The sequence below is a fragment of the Antechinus flavipes genome, chromosome 2 (assembly GCF_016432865.1).
Source record: "Antechinus flavipes isolate AdamAnt ecotype Samford, QLD, Australia chromosome 2, AdamAnt_v2, whole genome shotgun sequence".
Lineage (NCBI taxonomy): Eukaryota > Metazoa > Chordata > Mammalia > Dasyuromorphia > Dasyuridae > Antechinus > Antechinus flavipes.
The window spans coordinates 496,744,860-496,763,336 of record NC_067399.1 but is presented as its reverse complement, the minus strand read 5'-3'; the positions used below and the strand labels follow the sequence as shown (position 1 = coordinate 496,763,336).

The window sequence follows — 18,477 nt, the reverse complement described above, 5'->3', positions numbered from 1 at the left end:
TTAACTACCCTAACAATGATAAAGTAGTTCAGAGTTATATGTATCCTCTTCCCATATAGGAATGTAAGCAATTTAACTCCTTGGGTCCCTTATGATTATTCTTTCATGTGTACCTTTTTATGTTTCTCATGAGTCTTATATTTGAAAGTCAAATTTTCAATTCAGCTTTGGTCTTTTCATCAAGAATGCTTAGAAGTCCTCTCTTTCATTAACTATCCATTTTCTCCTTCCGAAGGATGATACTCAGTTTTTCTGGGTAGGTTATTTGTGGTTGTAATCTAGCTCCTTTGCCTTTCAGAATATACTATTCCAAATCCTCTGTTGCTTTAACATAGAAGCTGCTAAATCCTGTATTATCTCGACTTTGCCTCCACAAAACTGGAATTGTTTGTTTCTGGCTGTTAGAAGTATTTTCTTTGACCTGGGAGCTCTGGAATTTGGCTACAATATTCCTAGGAGTTTTCATTTTGGGAATCTCTTTCAGGAGGTAATTGGTAGATTCTTTCCATTTCTATTTTGCTGTCTGGAATATAGAAGGACTTTTATCATTTTTTGAAATGTGATTTCTATGTCCCTTTTTTGATGATTGCTTTTAGGTAGCACAATAATTCTTAAATTGTCTTTCCTTGATCTATTTTCCAGATCAAAAAATTTTTTAATGAAACAGTTTACATTTTTCTTCTTTTGACTTTGTTTTGTTGTTTCTTGTAATGTTGTGGAGTCATTAGCTTCCAGCTGCCCAATTCTGCTTTTTAAGGAATTCTTTTCTTTAGTAATATCATTTCTACCATTAAGCCAATTTTGCTTTTTAAGGTGATATTTTCTTTAGTATTTTTTGTGTCTATTCTTACCAAGATATTTATTATCTTTTCATTATTTTCTTGCATCACTCTCATTTTTCCCTCATTTTTTTTTCTGTACCACTCTTATTTCATTATTTAATTCTTCCAGGAATTCTTACTGACCTTGGATCCAATTAACATTTTTCTTTGAGGCTTTCAATTTATACCATGTTGTCTTCCTCTGAGTTTGTCTTGGCATTCCTGCCAATATAATAGCTTTTTATGATCATGTTACTTTTTTTTAATTTGCTCATTTTTTCAGTGTATTTCTTCACTTTGAATTTTATGTTAAAGTGAGGCTGTGCTCACCTGGGCATGAAGAGGCATTATCTCAAGCTTTAATATTTTTGTGCTACTGTTTTCAAAGCTAGTTATGGGGGGAGTGTTGGACATCCAAGTTGATGTTATTTTGGGAGAAGTGAGGTAATGACTCTCTTACTCTGCCCTTAGTCTTTGCTTGGGGAAGTCCCCTATTCCTTTGCAGCTACAAATATTACTGTTCCTCTTTGCCTGTGACTAGGGCTGCCGCTTCCTTGTGATTAACTACAAGCTCCCCTCTCCAGCTTTGAACTGTACCCCAGAACTGAATATGGCAATAGAGTTAGTAATCAGTGCCAGGTATACTTGGTACCAGCAAAGCTCCCCTTCTAATCTCTTTTTGACCTGTCCCACCCTTATTATCTGAGGGCTTCGAGTTCCCAAAACTATTGTTGCTGCTGCTGCTGCTGCTATCATAACCTCCTCCAAAGTTGGTACTCTGCTATGCTCTAGGCCTGCGCCCACCCCAGTGTTACAGACCTCTCCTGTGGACCTCCTAAGTTGTCTTAGACTAGAAAAATGCCTCCCTCTGATCTTTGTTAGCTCTGCTGTTCCAAAAGTTTATTTGAGGTGCTAATTTAAAGTTGTTAGAAGGGGAAAGTTAGAAGACTTCAATTGAATCCCAATTCTGCTATCTTGGCTCTTTTCCTTCCCTTCTAGTCCTCAGTCTCCCCAGCCATACATTAGACATCAGCAAGATTGGAGGGTCACTAGCAGACCCCACAAAATGATGGGTGAGTGAACTTTGGAGCAGCCTGCTTAAGGGAGTATCATGCCTGAAACTCAAGAATGAGACCTCAGGGAAATGGGACCTAAGTGTCTGGGAGATCAGCACATGGAAATGAGCTGCTCTCTTGCATGTGAAAACTCCAACCTTATTAAGTCCAGCTGGAGCTCATTCTTCCCTCCACACATCCCAGTTATGTGGATGCTGGGGCCAAATCTTAGCCTGTGTGCCTTTGAGGAGGCTCTAACCTGAGCTGTAATAATATTAGGAACTGAAAAGGGAAACTTTGGCTCAATCTGAGAGGGAGGTTCAACAAGGGAAGAAAGCGAGCTGTGTCTCCCTTTTTATTCTTGTCATCAAATTGGTGTTCATTTTGAACTTTAAGTGCTAGACCCCAGGGGCTCAGCGGTACTTTGGCACTACTTCCTACCTATCAGTTGCCCTTCAGGGCACCCAAGGCTCACGCATGTGTATTAAATAATACTATAGGATCATACATCTGAAAGGAACTTCAGAGACCATCTGGTTCACCACCCTCCTTGTTATAGATAAGGAAACTGAGGCCCAAGGAACTAGTGACATGTTCAATGTCTTACATATAGTAATAGGCTCTAACATACTTTGACTTCAGATGAGAATCAAAATTAGAGTTGGAGTTAAAAACATGAATTTAGAATTAGAATTGTAAGTCAGAGACAAATTTAGGGTTACATCTTTATACTGTATCAAGACTGTGTGTGTGTGTGTGTGTGTGTGTGTGATTACTTGAAAATAACAGTGTGACCCCTAGGTTAGTCCACATTTCTGAACCTCAGTTTTATCATGTTTAAAATGAAGATGTAAAACTAAATCTCCAAGAGGAACCTTCCCCTCTGACCATCTCAATCTAGATTTATTATTCCCATTTCACAGATCAAAAAAACTGAGACTGAAAGAGACTTGCTCAAGAACATCCTTTAAAATTAGTCAGAAACAGAATCCATACCTACCGTTCATTTTGTCTTTGGAATTCCAAATAGTACATGTATTGTGTTTAAGAGATAGCCCCATAAAAATGGTAGACACTTGCCCAGCCTCCTTGTTTCTGGTATCCAGGAATCAGATCTGTTGATTCTTTGGGGCCAGACTAGTTCCCTCAGCCTGGATCCACTCCAGACAAGGAGGCTAACAGAACAGGGCCTGCTCTATATTGTCTCCCCCACCCCTCCTTAACCCCATCAGCAGCCTGGTGTCTGCCTCGTGTTGGCGTCAGGGCCCTCAGCATTGGGAGCCCTGTGGAAGGAGTGGAGATGGGAGCAGCAGATGGAGTTATTTTTCCAAACACCAGAGAGGGGCTGTGGCTTCCCCCCTGGCAGCTGGAGAGACACTCTCTATGCTCATAAAATGAACACACCCGGTCTGGGAATCAGGGAGATGGGAGTGCAGGGGAATCTTCCCAAGCCTCCAAAAGGATTCTGCTACTCACACTTCTCCTGAGACCTTTACAGTAGTCACCGTGGTGTATGTAGTCGCATAGTCACACAGATGGGGCTTTAGATCTGAAAGAGAAGTGGCGACAGGCAAACTGCTTACTCTCTTCTCCTTTCATCTCTTCTTCTTTTCTCTCCCACTATATCTCCCACTTTTCATTCTTCTCTCCCTTCTTTTCATCCATCTCTCCCTTCTGTCCTTTCTCCTTCCTTCCTTTGTGATCTTGTTCTTTCTTCTCTTTTTCTTTCCTTTCTTCCTCCTTCCCCTTACTCTTTCTATCCTCCCTGATCTCATTCATACTTTCTCTTTTTCCTTCATCTCCCTATTTCTTCTTCCTCTCTTCCTCACCCTATCCAAACCCTCTTTCCTCTGACACTTTTAGACTTAGATTTTTCTGTCTATCTCAGTCTTCTCAAGGAATATTTGCTTGGGAAGGACCAGAGCAAGGCATAGCTTTTCGTAGATGATCCTGTTGTCTTACTCTGAAAATAATATGAATAGCTTACACTTATATAATACTTTATAGTTTACAAAGTTCTTTCCTTACAACAGCATAGTAAAGTAGTCCATGTGTTATACCCATTTAATAGATGAGGAAGCTAAAGTCCTGATTATATCCAACAGTTTTTTTTTAAATCTAAACTATTGGGTTTTTTTTAAAAAACTGGCACTTATTAGCTTAATTAGAGCAAGAGGAGCTTTGGTATGTTTTTCATAACTCTGTAGCTATTTATGTTGTCAAAACTGTTAGAATATAAATTACTTGAGGACAGAAAGTGTTTGATTTCTAATATGTATCTTCAACATTAATACATTTGCTGACCCCAATGCTTCTTAATTGATGGATTGATACTTGAGTGTCTTTGGGAAGGATCAAAGATTTGAAATTGGAAGGGATCTGGAAACCCATCAAGTTTAACTTCCTCATTTACAGATGAGGAAAGATACCCACAGTGCTTCAGTGATTACTTAGGGTCACAGAGCTATTAAGTGTCTGAGGAGGCATTTGAATCCAGATCTCCCTAACTCCCAATCCATCACCTACCTATTTACCATTCTAGAGAGTATATAGCAAATCGCACCTTGGGTGAGCATATCTCCCACAGTGACTGATTATTGGTTGAAGGAGAAGGAAGAAAATAATCAGTTGAGTGATATTCAGAAAATGGCTCAGCCCTACTCCAGCCTCTGCTGGTCTACTTAACTGCCTCATCCCTGACCAATAGCCAGCAATGGACTGAGGCTGCGCCTGCCCTTTTGGAGGTGAAGCCCCTGGTCTTACCTCTAACTCCTGATGTACCTGCTCATTTATATCTCTGACTCCTCAAATCTGGTGACTTCTAGAAAAAACCTTTACCTTCTTATACAAATCAAAGGCCTTCTGCAGCTTAGTAAGTAGTTTAATGAGCTTCTATGGCCAAAAAACATTTTGCACCTGATGGCCAATTACAGAGGGCAGGCACATGTCATCGATGGACCTGTATACTCCCTTTTTCTGGACTATTAGGGCCTGTCAGATAGGACAAGTATATTGGCGTTCAGTTGGCCATGTTGCATCATGGTTAGAGGAAAGAGCACATACAGTCAGTTTGCACCTCTGGTACATATTGACCATGTCATCCTGGGCAACTCACTTTATCTCTTTCCCCGGCATTTTTCTAACTTTGTGGTTTCCTCACCACAGGGACCTCCTGGACCTCGTGGGCCACTGGGGATGCGAGGAACAAAAGGACGTCGGGTAAGCTCCCTCAGAGGTCTCTAGGGGCTGGATCATCTCCTGGGATAGGATGCCCAGGTAGACTGTGCTAAGGGGGTGGGAACATGAGAAAAGGAGAGGAGAAGGGAGACAGCAGATACCACTCCTGAGAACCTCTGGGATACTTTGAGAAATGACTTCTCCTCATCTGAGCTTCCTAAAAGAACTTCTTATGCTCCTTGGAGGGTCACTCCGTCTGCCCTCCCCTGCCCTGCTGCCAGGCATGAGAGGGATAAGGATCAGTATGCCCTTGGCCTATGTGACCGAATGCAGAGGCCAAACCCAGGTTTTGCCCATTCTTTTCCCTCTGCATTCTGGAAGACTAGTCTGTTCAGCCAGCTGTGTACAGATGTGCTCTTTGGCTTCTGTCTGCTATTCTTTGCATTCTCACGTCCCCATTCAACAGTATCATTTTGGTATAGGTAAAGTAAGAGGGACAAGATATCACAGTATGGCCTAACAAATACTGAAATCAGCAGTATTAAATGCACCCGTTTAATCTTTCCCGTAAAAAGGCCCCTTTTCAAAACCTTGTGATGGGTGATAGATTTAGGGATTTTTTTTTTCTTTTTTCAATGCCCTTTTCCCTTCAGATGGATTTTAAATGGATTTGGCTTTTCCCAAAACCAGATGGTCTGATAAGCCTGTTGGACTGTGGGGAGATTAAGAAACATTCCTCAGGCCCAAGCAGGAGCTTCTAACTCTACGCAGTGTCACAGAGCTCTTTTGGGGAAGCCCCTACGTGAGCCTAATGCTTTCTTCTCGTCCCTCACTATGTGCCTAGAACTCTCAGCTATAATCGATACTTGCAATACCCGGGGTTGGGAACCTAGGGCTTGTCTTGCCAGCCCCTCTGACAACTGCCCCTGTTCCCCATTCTTTCCCCTTTCTGGAGAGACATACATTCATTTAAAAGCTTGGCTCTGGAGTTTTGGTCTGCATTTCCTCCACAGATGTCAAACTCAAGCTCCCCTGGTCCCAGCCCCCTCCATCCTCCCCCTTAGCAAGCTCTTTCTACTCTTTTCCTAACATTGAGTGGAAGAATGCATCTTCTTCTTGAGGAAACCCAGGCCCCCAACCACATCAAAGTCCCCCAAGCTGAGTATTTCAGGAGGCATCCGGAACCAGCAGAGTCAGGCCTTGCTGGAGCTGTGTATTATATCAACAAGATGCTCAGAGGGCTTGGGACCCAACTTTTTAAGCCTTATTTCCCCAATTGAATATAGAAATAACCCCATAATTTACTGTCCCCATCCCCAACCCCTTCTATAAAATAGTAGTAATAATGCCAGATTAAGAGTTAGGAGTTCTGGATTCTAATTCTAGATCTAGATATCTAGATTTTTAGATATATACTCATTGCATGATCATGGACAAGTCAATTGTCACATTCTCTGTGCCTTAATTTCCCCTACTATAAAGTGGGAATTTTAGACCAGGCAATCTTCAATCTCTTTTAGCTGTGCCAGGTTGGGAGGCAAATCTCAGTAATGTGGGTAACACAGGCTTTTTGTTTTGTGTCATGTAGTTGCCTTTCCAAAGGAAAAATTGAAACTGAGGAGTTAGTCAATTCATGGAATGGGGAATGTATGAGGAATGAGGTTTTCTCAACCAGTAAGAGAAAAAACACTAGATTTGGAATCATATGGCCTCAATTTGAATCCCTCCTTTTCTATGCACTGAGCCTCAGTTTCCTCATCTGTAAAAGCCTGAACATCTCCACCCTGAAGACAGATCTTTGGGGTCCTTCCATCCCTTAGCCCCAGCCCTCAGAACTCACAGGTTCATGTTGAGTTTAGAGGTATGGGGAGGGGGAAGGGAGTGAAGGATGAGCAGACTGAGAAGAGATCCTTTAAGCTAATTGGACAGATTTGTCATTCACAGGGGGTTTCCAGTACAATCTTAATCAGGTCTTGAATAGAAACATTCATGAGATGGAGAGTGTTCATTCCAGGCAAGCCAGACTCCCAGGTCCATCTTCCAGGATTTAATTAAAAGCATCTCACTTGGGGGAGCAGATATGAAAGCATTGTCATATGGCTTTGATTGTAACCAATCTCCACAACCTGGAGGGCTGATGAAGTCTGCACTGTATTAGTTTGGAAATGAGAGGGGGGAATAAGTAGTTGGAAATCTAAATTAGCAGCCACTCACATTTGTTTTGGGCTGTGTTTATGCTTCTTTCTCTGAGCCCATATCCAGGGCTATCCCTAAGGAGGCTGGGAGCCCAGGGCAGATCATACTGTGTGGCTCACTTCTTCCCCCAACTCCTGCCCCAATCTCCTTGAACATATGGATCCAGATGAAATCTGGTTAAAACAAACATCAGAGAGTCTTGGAGAGAGAAAGAACAGAATAAAGATTTAGCATGGAGCCCTGAAAGCTGTCTTATATACATCAACCTCCATTCTTTTTCATATCAACTGAAGGAGCCAAATCCTTATTCCCATTTTCTTCTTCAAAGGATGGGACCTGAGGGTGTTGCCCTGCCTTTCTGTCTTTTTTAAACTCTATCCCCCGCACTAATGTCTCAGAGTGGGATGGAAATTCATAGGTTTGCTTCTTCCCAAGTTATCTTTCTGGTCATCTTATGGGAGGGCAAAATCCCTGCCTTCAGAGAAGGACATGGGGATCACAGAATCTGGTGAGTGGTAACAACTCTTAGAACTGGTTCCTATGTGGCCTTCTGTTATCTCTCAGACTTACTTATACTATGAATTTTGGCTCTTCTTTACCTTTAATGAATGCTCTCCTAGAAGGGTGAGAAGAGAATCCTTAGTTTCCCATAATTATGAAGGAACCACCCAACTCTTCACCATGTGTAAAAAACAAACAAACAAACAAACAAAAACAAACCTACTCATTAAAAAGAACATCTAAAACACTCCCTTTCTTTACCCTCCCTACTAAAACCAAAAGTCAGTTAAGGTCCTGGACTTCTATCTGGTCATCAGACATGATTCCTTCTATAACTTTCTCAGTCCTATGGAAGGAAATTGAATTACTGCATTCAGGATTGGTTCTTGGAATCCTAAAAGGATATTGAGTTAGAGAAGAAGGCATTTTCCCTGGATATAGTCACCCACCCTTGAGCAGAGAACCACCTGTTTTGCGTAGTGACCTTCAAACCAGTATCTCAATAACGTTTAGACCAAAGATTCTTAACCCTTTGTATAGCAGTCTTTGGCAGTTGTTTAAGCCCATGCTCCCTTTCTCAGAATAATGTTTGTAAATAATTAAAGGAAATGCTAAATTTCAGTTAGAGAAAATAAAGGTTTGTTTTTTTCTATCCACATTCATGGAACCCCTGAAATCTATCTGGGGGCCCATTGGGGGACCAAGGTAAAGAATTCCTGGTCTAGACAGTTTAGTGGATCCAATGAGGCTGTAAGATCTTTGGCTTACTGCTCCTTTCATTCTATTAAGGATTCAAAATAATCATAAATTTGATTTCTAAGCCTTAATGAGATATGTAACTGGGCCATTTACCAGAGCACTCTGAAACTCAGCTAGAAAAGGAGGACAGCTCCTGCCCCTCCCTTCCTAATGAGATCATATCATCGCTGTGTGGATGTGTCCCCAATTGGGGCATGATGGACTCAAGCCCTTCTGCCAGCCTGCTTTGGGCTGAGAGTCCGGCTCTCCCTGCCATGCTTGTCCCTAGCTTTGTCTCTCCCACAGGCTCCTGGCCCCATGCCTCCTCCTTTGTCTGACTCCCTGGTTGCTTTTGACCAGACAGGAAAGGGCGAGTGTTGTTCATCTACGCTTGGCTCGGAGGACTGAGTTCCTTGGCAGCGTGGTGTCAACCTCTGGCAGGAGTCTATAGGAATGTCAGCTGTGTTCTTCTGGGTCAGACTGATGGTCTCTCCAGCTCAGTACCCTTTCTGATGGGGGCACTATGGTAAATTGGCTATTTGGCATAGAGGATTGAGATAGAAGAAGGTACTCTGTATTTCAAACTCCCTAACACAGTGGATAAGACACTGGATTCGCAACTAAGAAGAACTGGATTCAAATCCCACCTCAGATACCTGCTAGCTGTGTGATGCTGGGCAAGTCACTTAAACCTCAATTTCCTCAGTCTGTAAAATGGACTTTAAGGATTATTGTGAGGATCAAATGAAATAAAATATGCAAACTGTAAAGCTGCAAATGCTAGCTATTTTATTATCACGGCTGATAGTTTTTTCCTAAGGAGGTAAGGAATATTTCTGTAACATGGAACAGATAAGATTAGCACCAGAAAGAAAGGTTGAATTCAACCTTTTCGTTCTATAGATGATGGCATTGCATCCCAGAGAGGGATGTGGCCCAAGCCCACGTGGCCAGTAAGGAGTAGTCTCCTGAATTGTCTTTCTGCCACGCCATTCCTGTCTGATATCCCGAGACTAGTGATGGAGGAAGATGAGTTTTTCAAAGCTGCTTTCTTTCAGTCACACTTTCCTGGCATCAGATATATTTTGAACCTGGGCCTTCATTTAGACTTCTAACACTCTGGTTTTTCTTGATCCAATGTTTTGACTGGATTTTAGGACTGGGGCCTAAGTAGAGTCAAAAGACTCAGAGCTGGAAAGGGTCTCGGAGAGGATCTCATCTCACCCTGTCACCCCATAGCTGAGGAAACTGGACAAAGAAAAGGGAAATGGCCCATCTAGAGTAATTTGTATCATAGGCAAACATGTACCAAATTCCTTGACAAGTGATTAATCAGCCTGTGCTTAAGTACTTCTTGTAATGGGGAACCCATTCCTTAGCAATTGGTAGGAATTAGAAAGCTTCAATTGTTAGGAAGTTTTTTTCCTTATGTTGAACATAAGTCTTCCTTTCTTCAACTTTTACTTAGTACTCCCTCTGGGCCCAAGTAGACAATTTTAATTGTTTTTCTACATAGCCTCTCAAATGTTTGCTTCCTTCCCCCACCATGAAGTCTTCTTTTCTCTAGTCGGTATTCCCAAGGAACCTACTCTAGGCTCAACTTGGCATTGTAAGGGATTCAGAAGTAGAAGACAAGTCCTTGCCCTCAAAGGGTTTGCAGGCTAATTAGGCAAGCAAGACCAATACAGGCAAAGCAATTAGCAGACATTCTACTAGGTTGAATGTAATTAAAATGCTGAACCGTGTAGTATGTATTAAATGACTAATAGTACTGAAAAGCTGGTTTTGTTTTAAGTTCAGGACCTTACATTTATTCTTGTCAAACTTCATAATTCTCTTCTCCAACTGGTGTCATCTCCAACTTCTACCAGAGAGATTTAAAGCGACTGACATTGGCTAGACAGCATCCTTTCAGCAGGTTAGGGAAAGGATCAGGCTCAGTAACAGGAGCTTTCTTGTCTTCTTTAGAGGCAACTTGAAGGACAAGCTCCATTTGCCAGCTCCCCTCCCAGTCTCCATCCCCAGGATCCTTGGCTCACAGAGAGCCACTAGAAACACAAATACAACTCTGTTCTTTACTTGGGGGACTCCTCAGGAGAATCAGGAAAGAAGGGAGAGCTTAGGCAGGTCAAGCTGCATAAAGACCCAGGTTGCCTTCTGCCATTCCTCTTGCAATATGGACTTCTGGACTTTTCAGTCTTGGATCCTTAAAATCATTGGCGTGTGAAACCAAAGTCTTGGACAGTTAGAAAAGCCCTTAGAGATGGCCTGTTCCAACCCTTATCTGAAGAATGCACGCCTCCTATTGCATCCCCAGCAAGTGCTCATCTGCTCTTTGCTTAAGCATTTCCACTGATGGAAATTTGATATTTTACAAGAAAGTCTATTCTATTTCCTAACATTTAGAAACTTCTTCCCTATATTGAGTGAAAAACTACTTTTCTGTGACTTCCATCCATCACTCCAGTTCAATCTTGGAATAACCCAGAGTACTTGAAACAAGCCCAATTCCTTGTCTAAAATATTTGAATGCAATGATTGTATTTCCCCAAACACACACACACACCCATCATTACTCCCACACCCAGTCTACCATGGTTAGAGCTTTGTACTTAGATTCAAGAAGAACTGGATTCAAATTCTCCTTCACACACATATTAGCTATTTGAGCCTCAATGAATCACTTGATTTCTCTCAGCTTCAGTTTTCTCATCTGTAAAATGAGGGGATTGATGTCCTCTTACAGCTTTAAATCTATAATTGTCCCTTTTCAGAAGTGGTTTCAAGCATGCTTTTCATGAGATTTCAGTTTCTAAGTGTCCCGCATAAAATGTACTGCTCAGGCATGGGCATGCTGAATGCAGCATCCCAGATGTGATGTGACCAGCACAGAACACAGAAAAGATTGTCATCATTTGCTTCTCTTCAAGCATATCAGGCAGCTAGCTGTGTGGCACAGTTCATAAAGTACTAGATTCTAGAATCAGGAAGGCTGTTCAAATTTGGCTTCATATACAGACTCTCTGCATGACCCTACACAAGACATGTAATTTGTTTGCCTCAGTTTCTTCATCTGTAAATTGGGGATCTAATTCCTAGTATTGTTGTGAAGATCAAATAAGATAGTAATTGTAAAGCACTTAGCAAAGTGCCTACACTGTTTAATAATAATAACTATACATACACACATATAAAATACCTTATTATTATGAAGTTTAAAATCTCATCAGCCTTTTTAGCAGTCACATTATGCTGCTGTCCCCAGTTGGGATCAATTATATTTTATAAGAACCTTCAGAATAAATGTCTTGGCTACAGCTCTGAGGGTCATGTTTAGAGGGGAAAACCTGAAAGGAGTTTCCAGTTTCCAGTTTCCCGTGACCTTCATTTAATTTTTAGAAAACTATTTAACTCCACATCTGTTGCCTTAATCCTAGACAATTAGAATTGTATTGCCACCAAATTCAGAAGTCTGGAAAGGCTGCCAGCCAAGAGAGATGCTTCCTCAAGTCAGACCAGAAAATTTCTAGGTCACTAGGTCAAGGGTGAAGATACCAAGAGAGGCTAGTTACCCCACAACCCTCTGAGTCACTGGTCTCCTCTGATGAATGGCAATCAATTAGAATCTTTTAAGATCCCAAAGTATGTGAGATACTAAAGATGAAAAACCAAAAGTGAGATTGCTCCTTTCTTTAAGGAGATTGCTTTCCATAGACTCACAGATAAATAAATACAATATTTATAGCTAATCAATATGTGATGGGTTTTGGCTTGTTTTTAGTGGGAGACTAATAACTGGAAAAGTAAGGAAAGGTCTCTTCATGGTATCATAGATTATAGGATCATAGATAATTAGCAGGAAGGGATCTCAGAGACTGGCTAGTACAATCTCCTCATTTTACAGGGGTGAACATTGAGAGAGAAGTGATTTGTTCAAGCCATAGAAGGAGTAAGTAGTAGAGGTGACATTTGACTTCTGATCCAAGGATTCCAATTCCAAACTTCTTTTTCGGCCATGTTGTATGTCACAGTACTTCTTGAAGGAGGAGGTGGCAATTGAATTGAATCTTGAAGGGAGCAAGAGGTTCTAAGAGGCAGAGATGAGAAGGGGGAGCATTTTAGATATAGAGGAACAGAAATAGAACATGGAATATTTGGAATGGGGAATCACAGGTAGGCCAGTTTGACAAGAGCATTAAGTGCATGAGGGGGAATGAAGTATAATTAGCCTGAAAAGTAGGCTGGAGCCAGAGTACGAGACCCTCCAAATGTCATACTGAGGAGGTTGTGTCTGATCCTAGAAATAGTGGGGAACCATGACTGCAGCTTCTGAGCAGGAAAGTGACAGGGTCAGAGAGGTCCTTAGCTATTGCGCAGAGGTTGGATGGCGAAGGAGTCAAAGATGATTCAAAATAAGCTAAACCGGGTGACTGGAGGAATTGTAGTACTTTCAGCAACAAGATATTTGGAAGAATAGCCTTTCTTCTTTTATCATCAGAGAGCCAGGCCTCAGTTTCCTAGCTGACAGTAGAGCAAATAGCAGAAAGTAGTCACTATAGTAGAGCCAAGTGCTTCTTTCCCTGAAGAGCATATTCTGGGATCCCAGCCAGGAGCTAAAGGAAGTCTATCACTGTGCCTCTGATAAACTCAGATTTTTCTCTATTGGGCTCAGTGTCAATCAATCCTGTCTATTCTATTTGCTCTCAAGGGACATATCCCCCCCCTTCTCTTCCCTCAATTGTTTGTTGTTCTCTCTGGGATGGGAAGCATGTGGCCACAGCTGTTTTGACTTACCGAGTGAAGAGCTGGTCTGAGGAAAGAGAATGGGGAGGTGGAGATGGCCCAGAGGATCCCACTCTAGTCTCTGCCTCCTCTTGCCATTCTTATCTTCAGAACTGACAGCTTGGATCTTTCAGCCTACTCCCAGCCCCCCCAGGTTCTCCACTCTTGGTTTTAGCAGGGAGCAGTTCCCAAGAGTAGCAGCCCTTCTCTCTTCCTCCACCCTCCATCCCCGGTGCTGATTGTCTCCTGGTTCTGTTACTTCTATGCTGGCCCCATTCCCAGTCACTCCTGATCTGTCGGCGTGACCAGAGGGAGGCCCCGTCCCGATCATCTCTTTCTGGGGGATTGAGGACATTCACCATTGCCAGCTCTGCTTTCCAGGGCCTTCAGTGAAATGCGACTTGTTCTGGGATCTGTGCAATGATTGAATTGGAGTTTCTATCTATTTTCCGATCCTCCCTCCTTATATTTCCTCAAACACTAATGAATAGGACCTCTGTCACCTGTACTTTGACAATTTACCTAGAACCCAATTGCCAGTTAGCCCGTGTTATTGCCTTAATCCTAAGGTATTTTCACCCTCTCTGTACACAGCTGGAGAAGCCATAAGATCATGGAATTCAGAGCAGGAAGGAACATTAGAGATTATCTAAAGCAGCCCCTTCCTTTGACAGATTGGGAAACTCAACCCCAGGGAGAGTGTAACTTGATCTGCGTTGTACAAGTAGTAACTGCTAGGATTAGAACCCGGGTTTTCTCCGACTCCAAGCCCTGTGTTCTTTGCACCCCTTTGCACTACCTCAGCTTGACAATCTGGCTGAACCAGAGCTGTGTCTGACTCTCGTGTCAGGTACCAGACCCTCCGCAGAGCCCGTTTTTTCTGTTATTTGGGAGTTTCTTTTTGTTTGGGTATGGTTTTTTAGGTGGTGGTTGTTATAAACCGGCACCTGGTCTTCCAGTTCTTTACCTCCTACCACAAAGAGAGACGTGTATGTTTTGGTTCCTCTGGTGTTATCTCTTCTACAACCATATGCTTTTAAGGCTTGGGGCGGGGGGGGTTCTGGGAGGATGGTCACTGTTCCTCTGCCAGAGTAGCAAGAGGGAATGAATGGTAAGGCAGAGTATGATTCCCCAGCAGGAACAAAAGCTTCTGCTAGCTGGATGGGGCTTGGCAGGACTGAAGTAAGGAGGCTGGGAGTAATCAGGAAAGACAGGCACAGGCTTTAAGGGGATTTCCACCTTCCCCAGCCACTACCTCCATTCAGGACTGGACTATTGCAATAGCCTCCTAACTACGCTGATTGCCCCAAGTCTCTCCCTTTCCTAGTCTATCCTCTATGAAGATGCAAACCTGATTTTCCTAAAGTGTAGGTATGGCTATATCACAATCCCTCCCCCTCCCCCAGTCGAGATCCCAATTACCACCAGGATCAATCATAAACATCTGTATTTGACATTTAAAATCCTCCACAAGCTGGCTCCAGTCTTTCTTTCCACGTTTCCAATAGTTTTATTTCTGACTTCCCTCTATAAACTCAATATTTAGTTACAATGGCCAATTCTCAGTTCTTCAAACATGACATTCCATCTCCTAGGAACCTCTCTGCTTTTGCGTTGGCCGTCCTCCCTATGTGGAATGCTCTGCCCCCTTAGCTTTATCCCCTAGCTTTCTTAGTTTCCCTAAAGATTCATCCCAAAGCACACCTTCTGCAGGAGACCTTTTCTGCCCCGCTCAGCCGCTCATACCTTCCCCTTTCAGATGATATTCCATCTGCTCTGCATATATCTGAATGTACCCAGATAATTAGAAATTGTTTTGCTCCCTAGAGTATACACTGTGAGAGAGGGAACGATAATGTGTCTTTGCAGAGAAGGCCAGAGAGCTGGCCCCATGCTTGTTTTGGGAAAAGCCATGGAGTGGGAGTTGGAGGGAGTGGGGAGAGTATGGGCTGGGAGGGAGTGTAGGGGCCAGGTTGTGGGTTGGGGTGGAAGCTGGGGGCGGATAGCACTACCCGAGTCCTCCCCCTGTTTATGGCCCAAGGGAGACCCCTGCTGTTCACACTGCTTTTCTGACCATCCTCTCTTCAGGGACCCCGAGGACCAGATGGACCAGCAGGGGAGCCAGGGTCAAAAGGTGTCAAGGTATGTGCCCTCATCCAAAGTGCATGCTTCTCTGCCCAGAGATAGACCATCCTTCCTTCCTGGCTGGACTCAGGGGGATGGGAGCATGATTTTCCAGCAGCTGAGTCCTGTTAAATCTCTCTGCACTGGTTACCCCCTAAACAGTATAAAGTATTCCTGTCTAGGGCAGTAGCTGAGCTGCAGCCCCAGCCAGACACATACACAAAGTGCTTTCAGGATTCTGGGACTGGAAAGGAAGCTGAGAAAAGTTATGCTATCCATGCTTACCTCCATTCCTCTTCTGAAAGCAGAACTGCCCTAAAACCCCACGGGGAGTGACGTGGCCAACTGGGTCAGAGATTCTCCCAGATAACAGCAGCCTCTTACCTACTCACACATGGCCTTGCTGACTGCAGGGGATGTGAGGGAGAGGGCACAAAATGGGCAGTGGGCAGCTCGGTGCTTTCCTATGGTTAGGAGTACATCTTGAGCAAGCCTCTCCTTCACTGCCAGCCTCAACTGTCTGCTTTGTAAGAGGAAGACAGTGGACTCTACATTCTTTTCCAGCTTTTATTTAGCACTCTCTAAATCCAAGATCTGGTCTACTTTGGAGTAGAAAGGGATGAGGAAAAATGGCCCTCTTCCCTGTCTCAGACCCCTCGCCTTCTGAACCAGGCAGCCATACCTGGTCCGGTGGCTCCAAGGAGCATGGACCTCCAAAATGACCAACACAGTGTGCCGCCTTGCAATGCCAAAGCCCGCCTCTCTGTTATTTGCTCTCCTCCTCAGGGCCCTCCAGGAACACAGGGCAAACAGGGCCTGGATGGACAGCAGGTATGTCAGCAATTTCCCCGGAGCCAAGGGCATGGAGCCAGACTGGCCCCCTGCCAATCTCCCCTGCCCTCCCCCCGCCAGACCCACACACTCCCTTCACTGTGAGACATGCCTTTGATGGACTTTCCTGACACAGGAGCATGAGGAATTGGGACCCTGATTCTCAGCCTCTAATTACCCCAAATGTGTTTATAGGGCCAGGAAGGCGAGAGAGGGGAGCTGGGGCCTCGTGGCTTCCCGGTAAGTGTTAAACACTGGGGGCTTTCTTTTTCTTTTCATGAAATGAGCAAGTGGACAAGGGGGAAGGAGGAAGCAGAGGGGATGACTTCAAAGATCTATTTGCTGGCCAGGCTTAGTTTGGCTCCGTTCAGTTCCAGGACATGTCTCTGTCACTTTCCTCCAGAGTGACTGAGACCAAGGTGGTGGGCGGGAGGCAGGAGAAAGGTGGTGTTGACTAGAGCAAAAATAATTCCAGGATCTGATCCCTGCAGGGAATCCCGGGTCCTTCCGGCCCCCCGGGGGCTAAGGGCATTCCAGGAGAAGCAGTAAGTGTCTCTCCCCATTCTCTCCCTTTTGCCTGCATGCTTTTTTCCCTCTTCTCCAGGCTCACCGAAGCATCCAGGATCCAGGGGAGTGGGCCAGTCCCAGGGAGGATGGGCAGGGGACAGTAACTCCTGTCCTACCAATATAATGCATCATTCTTGAAGGGTGTGGGGGAAGAAGTGTGTAAAAACTGTAGGAAAGACCAGTAATGTTGTCTACAGGGAGTTCTTTAAGTCAGAGGAGGGACGGGGATTATTTTGGGAAACACGAGGTTCCTCCCTCTAAGAGACAGAAAGGAATCTTTGCTTTCTAAAAAGATGATATAAAAAGAAGTTGGGTGAGGAGGACTAGGTGAGAAGGAGAGAAGGCCAGAATATCCCGGTCATAGCCTCAAAGAAAGGCCCCAAAGGAAATTAGGCCACTGGCCTAGAAGCACTTGAGTTATCTCCTCAGCCTGAATTCTCTATTCCTTTTTGCGGAGTCAATCTGGACTGCCTAGTTTTCCCAAGTGATTAGTTCAGGGGAGTGGGGAAAGAAATCTATTTATGTGGCTGGCCTGAGCTCTGAGCTCTGTGGTGAAAAGGCGAGACTCCAGTGGAGTCTGGAGCAAGGGAGCTGGAGGAAGGCCGGGGACCAGGCTCTGGTGGTTTGGAAGCTGCTTGTGGGCCAGGTCTGCACGGAGCAGGGTTTTACCATCTCCACAAGGGCAGGGCCCAGGCCAGCCTTAGTCCATGCTTGAGGGAGGAATGAAACAGCTGAACCGGCTCTTTGGGTGATGGAGCCTAGGCTAGGATTGGCTGGGAGCTTCTGACTACTAGAGTGTCTGAGTGAAACTGGCTAGAAAAATAACTTTCCATTGGAGAAAGGGGCATCTTAAAGAGATTTTTGTGCATCTCTTCATCTTCTAGGGCCCTCAAGGACCACAGGGACTGATTGGCCCACTGGGAGAGATTGGACCAAAGGTAATGTCTTTAAATGGACCTTCAACTACTCTCTTTGCCCTTTTCCCAGCCAGCCCCTCCTGATAGTGGCCTCTTGGCTTCTTAGAGAGGAGCAAAGGGACAGGGAAGGATTTTTAGCAGGCATCATCCTTGAAGTAGCGAGTTGTCCCCAACCTCCATATTCTTCATTCTGCCTCCCCTATAGACTCTCCTGAGTTTTCTTTCTCCTTTTATGAAAATTTATTTTCAAAGAAGGATTTCATAAACTTATTCACTAATAAGGTCCAAATGACTGATAACAGATAAAGCAGTCTTCTTTTTCCCAGAGATGTGTGCATTCTAATAGAAAAGACAACTTTAAGCAAATTAAAGCAGCTGCCTCCTTTGCCTTTGTGTAAAACTAATCTGGGTGACTACACATCTCCAGGCCTTTGGGAATCCTCAGAAAGGATTTACCATGAAATTGGAGGCCAGGATTCTGAACTGAAGGAAATTCTATTTTCCTGTCTCCCATTGAAACTTATAAAAAGTGTTGTAACCTCTTTCTTCACCACCTATCTTATTTCTTTTTTCGTTATATTGGATCCATTTTCCTCACCCCCCCCTCTTTTTTTTTTTTACAGAAATAAGGGACTTGCCCAAATCTACACAGTGACTTAGTAGTTGTCAGGACCAGAACCCAGAGCATGGCAAGCTTTAGGAAGCAATTTTGCTTTAATACTCTCACCAGTATGGTGTCAAAATAGCAATCCACCCCAAAACAAGAGA

The 18,477-nt window shown here is 43.8% G+C and overlaps 1 protein-coding gene across 1 annotated transcript in view; it reads left to right on the top strand.

Annotated features, from left to right (window-relative positions):
• Window positions 1–18,477, top strand: part of COL27A1 (collagen type XXVII alpha 1 chain) — a 243,335-nt gene that overhangs the window by 158,386 nt on the left and 66,472 nt on the right. The window contains exons 28-33 of the mRNA XM_051979980.1: window positions 5,042–5,095; window positions 15,359–15,412; window positions 16,181–16,225; window positions 16,421–16,465; window positions 16,717–16,770; window positions 17,677–17,730. Coding sequence (XP_051835940.1) covers window positions 5,042–5,095; window positions 15,359–15,412; window positions 16,181–16,225; window positions 16,421–16,465; window positions 16,717–16,770; window positions 17,677–17,730 — 306 coding nt within the window. The remainder of the gene's footprint in view (window positions 1–5,041; window positions 5,096–15,358; window positions 15,413–16,180; window positions 16,226–16,420; window positions 16,466–16,716; window positions 16,771–17,676; window positions 17,731–18,477) is intronic.